Here is a 16,721-nt window from a genome sequence, read left to right on the forward strand (position 1 = left end):
TTGGGCCTTAAAGAAAAAAAGAAACAACAACTACATGTTGCCTTTCACACTTCATCCCTACTATTGCTTTTCACTCGCTTACAACAAACTCGGGTGAATAGAAATGTTCTTTAACAGTTGTCAACAGGCTCACATGATATTATTTGATGTATTGCATAGATGTGTTGGGTATACAAAGATGTGTGAACCAACAGCGGTGTAAAGTACAAGCAGCAATATTAATGGTAATGCCTTGGATTGCTTATTGCTCACTTTGTTCACATTTTAGTGAAGTCATGGTCAAAACACAGATATAAAGCTCTCTGATCTACACATTTCAACACACCTTGGATAAAAAATTGCCAGGTGAGAATTAGCCCAGCTCTACAACAAAACACCATTCACTGTTGACTGTATCATGAGGCTAATTGTTATTATAAATGTTGATTATTACACATTAAAGATTATAATATCATATGTTTGTAATATAATTAATGTTGCAGTGGTGTGCTTTGAAGCTTATGGGTTCAAGAGATACCAACAAAACTAAGTTGAGTTTAAAATTAAGGACAGGTGTGCTAGCCTTGACTACAACTGCCCTTAAGTGTTAGGATACTGTAGGTTGATACAGTCAGTATTGCCATGTTTTAAATTAAATATGTTAACAGAGTACACCAAATAAAATCAAGCAAACCCGATTTTCACTGAAATAGAAAATTTATTGAATGAGAAGGTTATTATTGAAGGTCTAAATTACAATAGAAACAATGATATTTTTCCTCAAATGGAAGAATTGTGTTTTTCCTGTCAGCATAAGTTCATGTCAGTAAAATCATATGACTGATGCTCCGCAGTATCTGATAACCAATCATAGTTAAAACGGTTCAAACGCATCCAGACTTCGCTGTGGAACCACACTCTAAGCCATTTTTCTTTAATGTGATATGAAGGCTAAATTCCCATAATAACGTACTATTTTTAAAGGAGGAGCAGGAAAATAAAATAAAGTACAAAATCATTATAATTAATTATACACATGGTGTATTTTATACATAGGGAAGCTTGATTGCTTTCTTGTGAGACATACAGTTGCTGCATAATAAGAATATCCTCAACAAATAAAGTGATATAATATACATGGGTTATGTCAAGACATTTATAAGAATGTATTGTTTTGTAATGCGTTTTTATGCGGACTGCTGTCGTGGGCATAGAGTCAATACTCGATCTTGTTATACAGGTTGTATAAAGGTAACGCTGGCAGGTTGCTCCCCGGGTAATACAGGGGCGTTGGAAAAGCGATAGACCTGGGAACTGGAACCCGCAGTAAGGAGTTATCTCTGAAAACCAGCGGCATCCCCACGAGTGTCTGTGCGGAGGCGTGGGCCATGTTGGCCGCCTCCAGTTCAGCTGAGAGCTGCCGTTTCCATTTGTTTCTCCTGTTCTGAAACCACGTCTTGACCTGAGTCTCCGTCAGCTGCAGGCTGGAGGCTAAGCAGGCCCGCTCCGAGCTGCTCAGGTACCGCTTCATGTCGAAGGTGGACTCCAGCTGGTACACCTGACTCCGGGAGAAAACCGTGCGCGTCTTCTTCTTGGCCGAGTTGCCCTGCTTGTCCGCACCGTCCGTCTGTCTCTCCTCCGACAGAGGTGACATCTGATGGCAGGGTCTCTCCTGCTCCTCCTTATAATCCTGCAGCAGCGGCTGTGGCAGGTGCGGCCGCCGTGCAATCCCGTCACTGCCAGACAGAAGTCCTTTTGATGGACCTGAACGGGGGCAGGGGAGGATGAAATGGTGAATTTTAAAAGCGACAAATAAATCATTTTTATTATTTTTAGTCGTGCAGGAAGGATCAGACAATAGCCTGTACAGGCTGCCTTAATATAGACGTATCACTTCTCTCTGTGTGTGTGCATGTGTTACACATTTGCATAAGAATGCATGCATGATATTGAGACTTGCTCCTAAACCAGGCTTTTTAACTAGGCAAAAAAAAAATCCTATTACAAATTTTTTCGACATACTCTGTATGAGAGTTCGTCAAGTGTGAACTTTGACTTGCTAAATCGACTGCTGAAAGCCTGTGACTTTTTAAATAAACAATTCAATACGAGTACGCTCGGTGTACAGTAGGCTATTAATTAAATCGGGCTATATTTAACGCTCAATTGACGACATGTAGTGCAGTCATTGTGAAAACATGTTTAATCAATTAGCAGACTCAATTAAATTTGAAATGAGAGGAAACACAGAGGGCTAATTATTTGACCTTTCCACTCTTCGCTGCTGCAGCAATGATACACATAAAAAAAATCAAGTGGATGGGCGGCATATGAATGTTACAGTCACAAACACACAAAGTATGAGCTAGTACTTAAAACAAGTAGACCGGGCTGTTTTCTTTTCCTTTGCCGTGTGCTTTGAAAACGAGGAACTAATTAGGCCTACTCCCATACCATTTTATACGCCACTGATAATATAGCTAATATAATGTGCCAATAAATATGTAGTAATAACAACGTAATAACATTTTCATTATATTTCCTTTTCAGTAGGCTACACAGATAATCTCATTTTTTTTCTCGATGTTTAACAATTTCTTTCCATGCACAGCAGAAAACATCTAGCTTACATCCACTTTTGCGCAATAATAATAATAATCATAGTTATGATTATAATTATTATAAAAACCCTTACCTAAACATGAGAAATTATGGGCTTGGTGCTGGGTGCATGGCTCGCTGTGACCCGTGTCCGAGCAGAAGCAGTCTGCTGAGTCCTCCCCGCCGCTGCACTCCTCCTCGGACGACACCGACAGAGAGCGCCTCCGTGGCGGCGGCGGCCCCTTGGAGAGCTCCTTGGCTCCGGAGCGCGGCGCATCGGACGGTGTGCCCAAAATAGACTGGATGGTAAAGCTGGAAATCGGGCCCGACGAGCACTTGCTCCCGCTGTCTTCTGCGCTACTCATTCTCGCTTCATAACAGTATTGGAGTATTGCCTGAATCTGTCTTCCCCCTTGTATTCCGTTATTATTGATTTCTACACGGTTGGTGCGTAAAAATAGCTATAGGAACGAGTCTCTTTTTTTTTTAATTGCGTAGTTTTATGGTGAAGGAGTTGGAGTTGTTTTTTCTAGGAGCTCGGGGAACATGAGTGTATTCCTGGTCCACCTCCTCACGCTCTGGATCAGAGGCAGGGTGGTTGCGTTGCTTCATTTGCATGTAGGTAAGCTCCTCCTGGGCCAATCACACCCTCCAACTTAAGCCCGGAAATTTCAAACTCCTGTCAAGGTCTGGAGATAGAATGAAGAGAGCGAGAGAGCCGAAGAGGAGCAGCGCTGCTCATTCTTACATTTACTTACTTTCAACATTTTGAATGAATGCCGACTGTCTTCTCACTCAGGAAGCGATAGGCTGCACATTTCCTTACCAGAAGCTTTTTTTTAATGCAATATGAATGTTATTGTTCTTGTTAGTAAAGGAAGAGGATATATTTTACACAAGATTGTGTGTGTGTGTGTGTGTGTGTGTGTGTGTGTGTGTGACTGTGCTAATTACTGTGCTAATTTCCCTCAACTCGATCACTATATATGGTTAAATGTAAAGGGGGTTAAACTTCAAACTTTGCTGAATTTGTCCCTTCTTTTGATGAGATAGGCTACCTCTTTTTTCATGAGTGTAATTATTGCACAGAATTGCCATATTTAATTTCTTTAAAAAATATGTTTGGATTTATTGGAAATTTGTTTTTTGACAACATCAACGTCATTTCATAATCTCTTCCTTTCCCTCCACAAAATAGAGCATAGAGCAAAATAGAATATAGAATATGACCAAAATATCCCATAGATATCCACAGATTACTGTTTTTAAAAATCCTTGTGTAATATGATTTATGAAAATAGGCAACATGTTTATTATCACACATGCATAGCCCAACCAGTGCAGCCTGGGCTTGGCTTTAGTCAATTGGAGGATGACCTCATACACGAAATGTCATGTCTGCTTATTCTATTATCCTATAGATGGTAAATTGGTCGGGGCGATCATACAGGCATACAGTCTTGGAACTAATATAGAGGCCTAACTCATTTTTCCTGAAAATAATAAACTCATTCCGCGTCCATTATCTGCGATTAAGAATTAATTTGATCATTACTGAGCTAATCTGCCTCGTGATGCCGCGCGTGGAGTGGAGGCCGGCTAATTGATTGACTAATTGATTGGAGGTGGAGGGGTGTGTGGGGTGGAGGGTGTATGTATGTGTGTGTGTGTGTGTGTGTGTGTGTGTGTGTGTGTGTGTGTGTGTGTGAGGGGGTGGGGGGTTCAAGGCAAGGCGCGCTTCCCACCATCACCCTCCTCCTCCCTCCTCCACCACCCCTCCTCTCTCTCTCTCTCTCTCTCTCTCTCTCTCTCTCTCTGTCTCTCTCCCTGGTTGTGTGTCTGGCGGGACAGCTGCGGGGCTTGAGTTGGCGGTTCGAGCACATTATCCCTCTTTACTGCTTTCTAAGGGACCCCAGACACATTACAAATGGTCAGCTTTAATCATCATGTCAGCGCCCTTCCCGGTAGCCACACAACCAGCATTCGGTATAGGCAAGAACAGGGTGATGATTTTGATGATGATGATGATGATGATGATGATGATGATGATAGTAGTAGTAGCCAAGTAGCAGCCGGACGGAAGCATCTGGATCCACGCGTAAATATCGTCAAGTCGAATATTTGGGCCAGCAGCAGCTGCTAAACGATCTCTACAAAACGCGTACGCGCGCAGACCAGGCTTCGCTTTACTGAGGGGGAGAAATATATGAGGGCAGTCAGAGCGCGTGCTGGATTTATGGTGGTTACACATAAGGCGTGAAATCCGCAATGACAGTTAAATGGGTTTATTTTATATGCCGCTCTTTTCAAACAAAGACCTTTGTCAATAGATACCCCCCCTCCTCTTCCTCCTCATCTCTTTCAAGCGACTTTTGTAAAGTGAGATGAGTTCATCATGGAGATACTGGACATCAGTGAGATAGTGGACTACTATTGTGCTGTAGAGAGCGGATTTCATGGATTGTGTTTTTTTTTTAATTTTTTTGGGTGGCGTTTATAGCCTTATAGGCACAGCAATGTAGTTTCCTCCATTAGTATGGAAATGTTCGTCCCCTGACCATGTTTGCACATTTTACTCAGGCCTCGAGAAGCCCAAACAGCAAGCAGCGGGCCTAAGTTCGCGCTCTATCACAATGATAGGTGGTGTATGGCCGCCCTACCGCAATAACAGAACAAGATCTTTACCATGAGAGAAAGGTCTGAGAAAGACAGATGAAGTTATGAGGAGCTTTGATCTGGGAATCAAGCTTCGATAAATATTAAACAAAGACCCTTTACACGTGTGTATTATGATATATGGCGTGTCCAACTCTAGAATAAGGAAATTACCAGAGAAAATGATATCAATAAATTTTCTAAGTATAAACGTTGATTATGTTTCGATTTTCATTCAAGAAAGCGGGGCCTGCTCTTTTTTCAGAAGGCGTGTGTGTGTGTGTGTGTGTGTGTGTGTGTGTGTGTGTGTTTAAGAGAGAGAGAAAGAGAGAAAGAGAGAGCGAGAAAGAGGCAGAGTTGTAAACGCGAGCAGAGCGCGCGAGCCCTGGAGGTGTACAATTTATGTAATCTGAGTGTGGAAATGAACTGGGTAATTTATTGGAAAACAGAAAGTCAAGAAGATTGGATCAGTATAGCCTATCCAAGGGCTCCTATCCATCAAGTTCCAATTAACAACCTAACCATTGAGTTTTAATGGCTTTCCAATCTACTGCCCTGATAGACTCATCAATTCCTCGGGGAGAAATTAAGAAAATCGACCGCCCCTCGGCGTTTCGGTGTCATTCTTCACAGCAACTATATGTCAAATTAAAAACACAATTAAAATTTAAACTGTTCCAATCAGACGGTGCCCCGCAACCTATGTTTCACTTAATAGAACTTTGATGAAAATCTGATGCTCGCATTCAATCAGGAAAGCAAATGGGATGGGTTTAAAAAAAGATTTCCTCTTCAAGAAGTGTCAAAAGAGTTGTTGGCGCAAACGTTCAAACCTGTGAGCTTCGACGCATCAGGACAGTTGTGAGGAGGAGGAGGAGGAGGGACACAGAGGGGCATCATCCTCAAGAAAAGTGCTGAAATCACTTCAATTTGATCCCTGATTGTTATATTCACAAATAATTCCCACTATACCTTGAACAATGTTATAGGACCCATTGTATTTTAATTTGTTGACGCATTGAGTCAACAGAAAAGTTGTCCAGGAAGAGCGCAATATTTCCCAATATATGAGCCCACATCAACAGCAGATCTGTCTACACCTCTCACACACACACACACACACACACACACACACACACTGGCCCATTTCTTCGATTTTGTCTGAGGGACCCCCTTCTGGGAGGATTTTTGTTGTTTGATATGATTTGTTAAAGAACTGGCATGGAATGGAATTGGACTGGAATTGTTAGTCAGTGGGGGGATAACAGTAAAATCTGAAACATCTGATCAAAATATTTCTATAAATCCTCTATATATCACTCTCTCACTGTGCTATTTTCAACCGAAATATTAGTGAAATCATGCTATTTCTCATTCGGCAGGGGACGCGTTGCCGCCCCCTCAAGGACCCCTGGGGGTCCCTGAACCTCACTTTATGAACCACTGCTATATTGCAGCAGAAATGGTTCTTGAGGCTCGTGCCATAATGAAAGCCTTTTTGGTTCTCTAAAAAAAACCTTTAGAAAGTAAACTACATGCAGCCTTTACGGTGCTTTAAGGCCAGCTATAACTTACTTTACTTGTCCAACACACATGTGAGCAAACGCCAGTGGCAGCGGAGGGAGGCGAGCATTACGCAAGGTGGTTAGGCCACTTGATAGGCGTGTGTTTCCAAACTGGTACTAAAACATATGATGGGGCTTAAAATTACCCATTCCGCTCTCCATTTTAATGTAATACGCTGCGCGCGGTCCCCGGTCACGTCCGTTTGCCCCCGTTCCTGCAAATGTACTTTATCTGATTTTGGCCCCTCTCTCCTTCTCCTTTACATAAAGATGTCGCACAAATGGAAATTATCGAGTGGTAATTTTTTCAATTTATGCGCGCGAATCAAGGTCACCAGCACGAGCCAAAGCGGCATGTGAACGTTGCCCTTACTTGAAGCAAAACGCTGCAGCCGTTAACAGATCGATATGTGCCAGAGGAATAATGCCATACCAATCTATTAATTTTCTGTAATGGGGCCGTGTTGAGTTTGCGTGGTAGGTACGTCAATACTTGGGTGATCTGACGATATTTGAATGCACCCTTTGTCTCGTGATGAGGTCATCATAGAGCATAGCTGACTGATTCGTTTCCAATAGCTGCATTTCGGATGAAAACAGAAAATGGCCTTTGAAGCAAAGGTTGACTGGTTGTTCTGACAGAGAGAGAAAGAGTGGTGCTGAAACTGAAGTGGATTTTTTAATCATAACGTCATCCATTCAATTTTGAATTTAGGAATAATTATTTTGTTTCTCTGCTAATATTTATAATGTTTGCTTAATCCAGGTGTAATGGTGTGTAGTCTATTATTAGATGTCTATTTGGATTATTGTCGGAGGCAGTCTACTAACTACAAATAGTTTTCATGATATTATTGCCCCAAACTTTACAAAAGTGAATTGTTGATTGTCGTTATTTTAATTAAACATAGCCTATACAGAGGCATGCTGAGAGACACTCTGCAGCCTGGATCCAGTGGCGACGTCACTACGTTTAATGTGATTATTGATGTGATTATTGCCCTTACTTTGATCAGGAGGCTGATTCTACTCAGGTTTGCCTGCAAAAGAAAGCTTTGTTAAAATTTCCATCTTAATGAAATCTTGCATCCTGTGATTATTGATTATTGATATGAATACATTCTTAGTGATTATTGATTATTGATACTGTATTGTGCCTGCTCCTCTATAGGCTGCGAGCAACCTCTCTTCTTCCCCTCCTCTCATTTAGCCTCCTCCCCTTGGATCTATATTGTTCCCCTTTAACTTTCTCGCAATTTATCCAATTTTGTAAATACATTTTCGTAAATAAACATAGCAGCTATAAAAAAAAAAACGATGTAATTACGTGTCCAGAAAACCCTGCCAGAATACCACTATGCCCAGTACTCCACGTCTTATTAATATTTTGAAAATCACCTCAATCGAAATAACATATATAGGATTAAGGTGTTTACACTGCAAACAAATGTCCATCTTAACAAGTTATTTAGTATCATATCCAGTCTTATATATTCAGTCTTATTTTTTATTTTTCTTAAAACAAATGAAGAATTCTTCCAGTGGGATCAGATAAGCCTTATTCCTCTTGTTTCCAATGCAAGTTTCGATTGTTTCAGGAATTTTCTAGATTCAAGTGAAGCAAGATAGCTAGAATATAAGACAAACCACTCCACTTTTATCAAGAAAATGATATGCTTCTTTATTCAAGAAACATCATGAAACGAGTTGATTTGCATGGAAACAAGCGAAATTATCTCACCGCACTGTTTATTTTCACCTGGTTTAAGACGAATAAGATTTTAAACTCAAGATTTAATTACATGACTTGTTGAAATGGATATTTACATAACCCACGTAGCTATGTCTTTATCGAGATACTCTCCTAATCGCATCATGTGTCCAGAGTAACACCTGTAGAATCTACGTGTTACAAAGTGTCCGTTTAATAATGTATCTATAATTTGAAGGGTTTACACGTGTTTTTGTTTTCTTCTTTTTTTTTTTAAAGGTATAAGCCATTATTTTACTGCACCGCGATATGTTTGAATTTGTCTCCAAACAGTGTGATATGTTTACTGTTTAGAAAAAATAACCATGATTTTCATAAAAGTGATTTTTTTATACAATATCTTGAAACAAACACATTTACCTCATCACTTAATATCAGTTGAATCACTAATTTCCCTTAAAGAGATTAACATATCCTCAGATATATAAAGCAGTCCAACAAGGTAATCAAGTTGATAAAGTTTAGAAATATATATTTTTTTAAAACAGATTTGATGTCTGACTGCAACGATAAAACACTTGCTGATGTTGGCAGTCGTTAATGTCAGTAGATCAGACCCTTCCACCTCCCACTGAGCATAAACCACGTTACAACACACACACACACACACACACACACACAAACACACAGAATGTTAAAAGAAAAGCTCATACTCAAGAGTAATGTCCTCCTCTGAATACATTACCCATAATTTTGGCAAGATGGTGGCAATTACGCATCTAATTGACCGAGCCATTTTTTATGTAAAACAACGTTTTTAAAGTGCATAACAGTAAGCTGATTACGGAAACCCACCTGCTCAGGCTCACATGTCTAGTAGTACCGTGTGTGTGTGTGTGTGAGTGTGTGTGTAGGTGTGTAGGTGTGTGTGTATTTGTGTATTATCAGACTAAACATTAAGTTGGCTTAGAACCATAGCCTAAGTTTCATCAATTTGTTTTTCTTTTGTTTTCACGATCGGACCTGTTGTTAGTCCAGTGCTTCGATGAAATCGTGTTGCAAATTTGGGAGAAATTTCCCGAGGGGTTTTACTGAGCAGACGCAGTTTAATGTATTATAGTATCAATAAAAAAAAATAAAATAAAATATAATAAAATAGCTGACTCCAATTCACGTCCTTGGTCATTTCTGAGAATTTAGAAACCAGCACGAGATAGGCTAGATGGCAATGCAGAAGGAAATAAGTCATATAATTATTAATTTGGAGTATATAGCACACAATGCTGCAGTCCTAAAAATGTAAGGAATAATCTCCATTTATTTCACAACATAGTTCAGCAATACAATATCAAAACGTTCTTTTTACTGTACAAAGGAGGAGCCGCAAGTGGTAGCTCCTTTCCCCGACTCATTAAATATAGATTTACATTTGTACACCAGTGTTGTTGTTATTATCATTAATATTATTTTTTGTTGTTGTTGTTCAAAAACACAAAGTAGGCTAAGTGGCATCTGAGATCATACTTGTGCTTGAAGGACGTGTCCATGTCGAGGGAGCAGAAGTGTCAATCACTAAACCTAAACATAAAGCTACATGAGTATTGTACAGTTGAGAGTGTCTTGATTGTCCCCCGTCAAGCGCTTTCAAAAGCAAAAGGGAAATATTACAACAAAGCCTCATCAATATTCCAACGTGGATGAAAACATAGTTTCCGTTCAGTGGATGGGCCAATCGAGGCTCTTCATTCACAGCACACTGTCCGCCTATTGCACATCATCGTATTATCAATTTGGAAATGTAAATAAAATCAAATAGCCTATTAATTGTGTTAGATGTGAAGCAAGCCCGCGCCTGTAGGCCGCTAATTTTTGTAAACAACATATATGTTTTGTACATCTCACGGAATAGGCCTGGCCAATAATTGTCATGGTGTAAAATGAGATTGACAAAATAAAAATAAAAACGACACTCGTCAGGCAGTGTAAGCAGGTGGACTCCTGAGGTGAAAATGACGGATATAATAATGAAAATAATAATAATAGCCTAATAATAATAATAATAATAATAATAATAATGATGGCTATAAAGGCATGGGATTTGAATTGTCGGATCAAATGTAAACTGCACCCTAATGGAAAACGACACAATATGCCAAAATAGGTCCAAGTTGGCCTAAGAGTGTCTCTCTTTTCTGTTTGTTTTTTTTGTTTGTTTGTTTGTTTGTTTGTTTTTTATCAGTTTTTTCTTCACTTTAGTCAGTTGTACAAAAATATTCAGTCTTTTTTTTGTGTGTGTGAGTTGATAATGGAAATAGACACCACAACTTCTGCAGCAAATTCAGTTTTCAGACCGGTCTGAGCAGCGGCACCGACGTGACGATGGGGTGGGAGTAGTACACCCCGGGGTGCGGGAAGGTGAGCAGCGGCTGGCTCACGGGCACGTTGGCAGCGGCGCCTCCGCTCTCCGAGGCCGAGTTCTCGTGGTAGAGGATGGGGACGCGGACTATCCTCTGCGCCGCGGCGTGGCTCAGGTTGGCGGCCTCCAGCTCTGCCGCCAGCTGCCTTTTCCACTTGTTCCTCCTGTTTTGGAACCAGATCTTCACCTGGGTCTCCGTCAGGTGCAGAGACGCGGCCAGGCCGGCCCGCTCCGAGCTGCTCAGGTACCGCTTCATGTCGAAGGTGGACTCCAGCTGGAACACCTGGCTCCGGGAGAAAACCGTGCGCGTCTTCTTCTTGCGGCACGGCTTCTTGTCGTCGTCCCTCTTCTTCCACTCCTCCACCTCGTCTTTCTTGGCTTCCTCCGAGTCGCTCTCTTCCAGGATTATTTCGTCGCCGCTTTTGTTGTTGTGCTCGTCGTCCTCGTCGTCGTCTTTGGCATCCGGCTCGGATTTGAGGACCAGGTCCGGCGAGTCTCTGTCCGTGCCCGAGGTTGGAGAGGAGTCTCTCGCCGCTGCCTTCTCGGCGACTAAAACGGGGACAGAGAGAGATGAGATTATAAACACTGGGGCCTATAGCTGTCTCAGCGCTTTTATCCCGGCCTTGTTGATACTGGATAGCCCATAAGCTTGGGCAGAAACAAAAAGGGTTCTAAATAGTACCAGCTGATTGTTCTTTAGGCTTGTACCATAAACAGAACAGCTTGTTTGTGCTAGAAAGAAGAACCGTTTTAGAAAAAATCATTATAGCACCATGTTCAATTCTACACTGAACCCTTTATGGTGCTAAAAAAAAAAAAAAAAAAAAAAAAAAGAAGTTCCCTGTAAGAAAGCAAGAACTGTTCCAAATCAGCAGGTGCTTTACCATTTTTATTTAAACAAATCAGAGGCTTCCTATGGTTCTATATAGCACCACTGCCTTAACCAAAGAACCCTTGAGGAATTCTTCTTTTTCTGTGCTTGAAGGCAGGAGTTTGCTATTCGTATCAGCGTGTTTTAAATCCCATATGAATAAATCACAGAAACAGGCAGGTGAAATGCTGTCAGTGACCAAGCCTCTGGGGTAAGATGTTCAGAATGATGGCCAATAGACAAATCAAAACCACGCTGGTCTGCTGCGCATCGTCAACTTCATCCCATGATGCGATGAGGTCTACTTCATTTTATGCACAGGGTATCCTTTTATTAAACCATTATCCCACATGGCATAACAAAATAGGCCTATATACAAGACAGAGGCGTCAATTCACCATACATCCAAAGGTGAATGGTGTGGTGTATTTAATATAATTTACTACACAAACTTCCAAAACCCACTTAATTTCTGGGGACAAAGTGGAGTAATGACAGATGACTGACAATATTACTAGACATAGGGAACCAAACACACACAGCTTGGAGAAAACATGGGTCTCCTGATATGATTATTTATGATTAGTTGAGGATATGGTTTCCAAATAGATTTGTGTCAATTTTTCCATGAGCTTCCCTCTCTATTCTAATAATAAAATCTCCAAGATAATTTTTGGACCCATAGGCTAATGTATAGTGACTGCTCATACCTCGCCACAGTCTAAACTACTGGCGTCCATGATACACAATAAAGGTAATTTTCGGATCACTGCCTGGCCGTGGTCTTACCTTCGGTTCTGTGTAGGTGGGCTGACGAGCTGAGGGTGTAGGGGTACCACCACGCCGAGGTGCGCTCCAGGTAGTGTGCCGGTAGGGTGAACCTCTGTGCGGGCAGGTCAAAGCGTGGAAAGTTGAAGTCCCCGACCTGCGAAAGGGAAAATCCCCCTTCCAAGGCCGCCTTGGCCGCAGCGAATATGGGCTTGGGTTTGGATGGTTTGCTATCACAGTTCAGCAGGTTCTTAATGAAAAAAGGAGAGTCCTTGGCCGAAGCGCACGTCTCTTGCGTCGTCTCTGGCATGGCTGTGGTTGTGGTCTGAGTGCCGAAGACCACGGAAGTGACAGTAAAAAATAAGAAAAAAAAGAAGCAAAAAATGACTTACAGACTGTCGATGCCCTGGCTTTGAGGACTCCGGGTTTTTATTCTTCTCAATGAAATGCGGAGTCTCGATTACGCGGCAGGCGAGAGCGTCAAAACAGATGCCCTTCTAGGCTAAAAACAAAATAAAATGTTGGAGCGGTAAAATATATATAAATACAGATATATCTCATCCCGGGCTCTTTCATCAAAACGCAACCGTGTCCAGCGTGTCAGTCAGTCTGGCGTCTGATGCTAATGATGAAATAAAAATGTCATCCAAGTTAAATGCGGAAAGTATAGGCGATTGGGCATGTACAATGGCAAATGGGATTAAGGGAGAGACGGGAAGTAAAGAGAGAGAGGGGGAGAGGGACGGGTAGAGAGAGAGAGGGAGAGAGAGAGAGAGAGAGCGAGAGAAGTCCACCCTCTCCTCACTTTGCGCTTTGGCTGTAGGCAGTACGCGCTCGCCTGTTATTGGTCTTATATAGTCCAATTAGGTAGCAAATGAGCACAGGGTTGTTAGCACAAAAGGGAAGGTTTGGGATAAGCGCTGTTAGAAGTACAATGGGCAAACGAGTCTCAACACACAACTAACATTACAATCAGACGTCGACAGCATGTATTTGGTTATCTTCACATCCTCCGTCACTGATACATTTTTTAACCAGGTCCACTTAGGTTGTGGATATTTTAGTGGGTGGACTGTTTTTTTTTTTTGTTCTTTATTTTTTTTTTAATTAATTGCTCACGTAAGAATTCAAGAGATGCCTCGTTAAAAATGCTAAAGTTATAAGATGCAATATTTTACACCTTAGACCATCTACAAAAGCTATAGACCTTAAGGAAAATGTAAATTATGATAAGGATAATAATATAGCCTATGTTCATACTTAAGGCTTTGTATTGATTAACTGTGACTGTGACTGTGTTTCCAGTTAGGAAAAGGTGTGTGTGTGTGTGTGTGTGTGTGTGTGTGTGTGTGTGTGTGTGTGTGTGTGTGTGTGTGTGTCTGTAGTAGCCTAGTAGCCTATTCGTGAAACAAATTAATTTGAAGAATGACAAAGGGGAAAGCAAATTATCCCAAAACCCATCCGGTCACCCACTGTGTGATAAACAAGAAGAGTACCGGCAATTTCTCGTTTTATGGAACATCTAGGCTATAACGGCTTGAAATCCAATAGGCCACACAGGCCTAATTCAATATTAGGTTTTAGTAAAGTCTCAGTGACTGCCATATATCTTAAAGTAATAGTAATAATACAAACTTTAATGCAGACTTCGCGGAAGAACAGTACATTTTCTAATACTGACTAAATAAAAATGCATCCTCATAATGTCATAAAACGCTGAAGTTTTAATCTACTAATCTAATCGTCGACTTGTCCCCAAGATTTTGCCTCTTAGCCTCAACATTGTGGAAAGGCCTAGGCTTTGGCTTTTCAGTGTGTCACCAATGGGCGATTAGATTCATATTTCTAATTCATTGATTTTCAGCGCGGGCCACTTTCAAAATGTCTCTGGGTCGCACAGTCATTTATTTCTCTCAAATCGATTTGGTTAATTCATCCCTCAGATTGCACTCTTTGTAAATGCGCTATGTATATTCACTCATTGATATTAATTGACTTGTTAAAACCTGTCCAGTGGTGGCTGGTAGCCTGGAAGAACAACGAGAAGACAGCGTCCTCTGTGGGCTGTGAGGATGAAATGCAAGTGTGTGTGTGTGTGTGTGTGTGTGTGTGTGTGTGTGTGTGTGTGTGTGTGTGTGTGTGTGTGTGTGTGTGTGTAGGTGGGTGGGGGCTGTAGGACTAAGAGACAGATAGAGACAAGACATTTTCATCATATTACAGCATATTTCAATGATTACATGTAGACCTCACCAAGATGTATTTCTTTTCACTTATGAATCATCATCATCACCATCATCGTCATCCTCATCATCATCATCATCAGTTCCCTGAAGACATTCCTGCTGATATGAGCTCGCCATGTGATATGCAGCCAATAAAGGGTGTCAGTTACCAGGTAAAGGTTGTATTGGGTGCCATGGTGCTTTTTCCATCTGTGGAAGTCTTACATGCACCGGCTTGTCCACGTAATTAACACGTGTTATTCATTTAGTGAGCTGCTCAAGTGGAGATATCCTGTTACCGTGATGTAATTACCGCCTTTGGTTACTTGCTCATCATCACAGGTATTTGATGGCACTCATAGACCTGCATGTCTACGAGGTACAACAAGTATTGCTTTTGGTGGGTTCTTCTATCAATATAAGGGAAAATCCACACAGACATAGAATCCACATGTTATTCCTGTTATCCTCTATGGTTCAATCAATGTTTGTGAACATGAATACCTCTCTCCAAAAGACAGAAACTGGACAACAAGGCTTGAATCTGTGATTTCAATCTTGTTATCATGTTATTTTTATTGCATTGTTAATAGTAATGAATCAGATGTGTACCAGTTAAGTTCCCATATCTCCACAAAATCACCTGGGTGTTGTTATGTGTTCACTAGAGCCCAATTCAAACTGGAGGGGTGTTAAAGGAATAGACCTACTTTTTGGCAAATAAGCTGTTGAAAAACTTATTAGCAGTTTCTCCCAATTTTGTCTAGGATTTATATTGTTGTGTGTATACTAACACTTTAGTACACTACATGTTTAGCAGATAGTATAGGAGCTAAGTTTACATAATTTCAAAATCACTATTCACTGGATGGTGAATCATCATTTGATCAGAGCTTATTTACCAAAAAGTCTATTCCTTCATGAGATGACCTTATGGAAGTTAGTATTAATCACCAACCTCTGTTTTCCAGAGATGATTTCATGTGCAATACTTTTTCCACAAATGGCCCCTAAGACTGAGTATGACACTTCCAGGTTTTGCCCCAGAATTCATATTTTTGTGTGTAAAAATTGAATATATTTGTGTCTAATAGCTGATGTATCAAATGACACTAAAGTGGAACTCATAAGACCAATGCAAGGAGAAGAACCTTTAAAAATGATAGACCGGCTGTTACAATTACAAATCAAACATCCACACAGTCTAGCAAAGTAGGAAATATGTATATGTGCAATTATACTGCAACCTACTATAATTCTAATGCAGGTAACACTCAACAATTTATTTTACTTCTTTATGGACTTGGCAGATGCACACAGGATAGAAATCACTGCAAGCCTCAGCGCCATGTCCTCAATGAATACAAGTGCTGTGCAAATAGGGCTGAAGTAGTTCTTCTTATTTTTTATTTATTTATTTTCCCCCATTCATCGTCAGTAAAGCAGCTCCAAGATTTGTTTCTCGCTGACATCATCAAGAGAGTATTAGCTGTCTTGTCTGTAGATTTTGGAAAATATTATGTTCTTATTGACAAAATTGACAAAATTACTCAAAACACTTACATTTTATGTCTTGGTTGTGTACCAGATGATTTTACCCTTTTAATAAAATAATAATAATAATACTTGTAGGCCTATTTCACATTGTCCTGATTTACAGGTTGTGTTTTTGTACAGTGCATAAGATCACTGAAGGGCACAGTCCATATGGGCATCTACTACACTGATAAGTATTCAAATAAAATCACTTACTGCAAGCCATCTTATTCCAGCTAATGGTGATACAACATATGCTTACCTGGGGACCAAACGAAAACAACAGATGCTAACCTTGAACAGTGCCGTTAGAACTATATGATCAGAAATAAGCCAACACAAACTAAGCTCCTACAGTCTGTACCTTAGAAAATACAGTTCCTGCTATGCATTGATT

At 40.7% G+C, this 16,721-nt stretch overlaps 2 protein-coding genes across 2 annotated transcripts; both read right to left on the minus strand.

Moving 5' to 3' along the window:
- Positions 1-780: 780 nt before the first annotated feature.
- Positions 781-3,004, minus strand: hmx2 (H6 family homeobox 2). Its single transcript, XM_071532709.1, has 2 exons — positions 2,675-3,004; positions 781-1,743 (listed from the first exon to the last, which is right to left on the minus strand). The coding sequence occupies exons 1-2, from the start codon at positions 2,943-2,945 to the stop codon at positions 1,196-1,198; spliced, it is 819 nt and encodes a 272-aa protein (XP_071388810.1). The 5' UTR covers positions 2,946-3,004; the 3' UTR covers positions 781-1,195.
- Positions 3,005-9,828: 6,824 nt separating this feature from the next.
- hmx3a (H6 family homeobox 3a) lies at positions 9,829-13,126 on the minus strand. Its single transcript, XM_071532705.1, has 2 exons — positions 12,588-13,126; positions 9,829-11,476 (listed from the first exon to the last, which is right to left on the minus strand). Exons 1-2 carry the CDS (start codon positions 12,874-12,876, stop codon positions 10,857-10,859), a joined length of 909 nt encoding a protein of 302 aa, XP_071388806.1. The 5' UTR covers positions 12,877-13,126; the 3' UTR covers positions 9,829-10,856.
- Between the last annotated feature and the right edge of the window lie 3,595 nt (positions 13,127-16,721).

The sequence above is a fragment of the Centroberyx affinis genome, unplaced genomic scaffold (assembly GCF_046629955.1).
Source record: "Centroberyx affinis isolate AG114_WGS23_722 - 3 ecotype Tasmania unplaced genomic scaffold, CSIRO-AGI_Caff_v1 ptg002234l_1, whole genome shotgun sequence".
NCBI lineage: Eukaryota > Metazoa > Chordata > Actinopteri > Beryciformes > Berycidae > Centroberyx > Centroberyx affinis.

What these genes read in the sequence shown, in the direction of transcription:
- hmx3a (XM_071532705.1), bottom strand. Translation starts at nt 12,876, where the DNA reads ATGCCAGAGACGACGCAAGAGACGTGCGCTTCGGCCAAGGACTCTCCT. An exon ending in CCACCTACACAGAACCGAAG is followed by an intron (nt 11,477 to 12,587) that starts GTAAGACCACGG and finishes TCCCCGTTTTAG; the next exon opens with TCGCCGAGAAGGCAGCGGCG.
- hmx2 (XM_071532709.1), bottom strand. Translation starts at nt 2,945, where the DNA reads ATGAGTAGCGCAGAAGACAGCGGGAGCAAGTGCTCGTCGGGCCCGATT. An exon ending in CCATAATTTCTCATGTTTAG is followed by an intron (nt 1,744 to 2,674) that starts GTAAGGGTTTTT and finishes GCCCCCGTTCAG; the next exon opens with GTCCATCAAAAGGACTTCTG.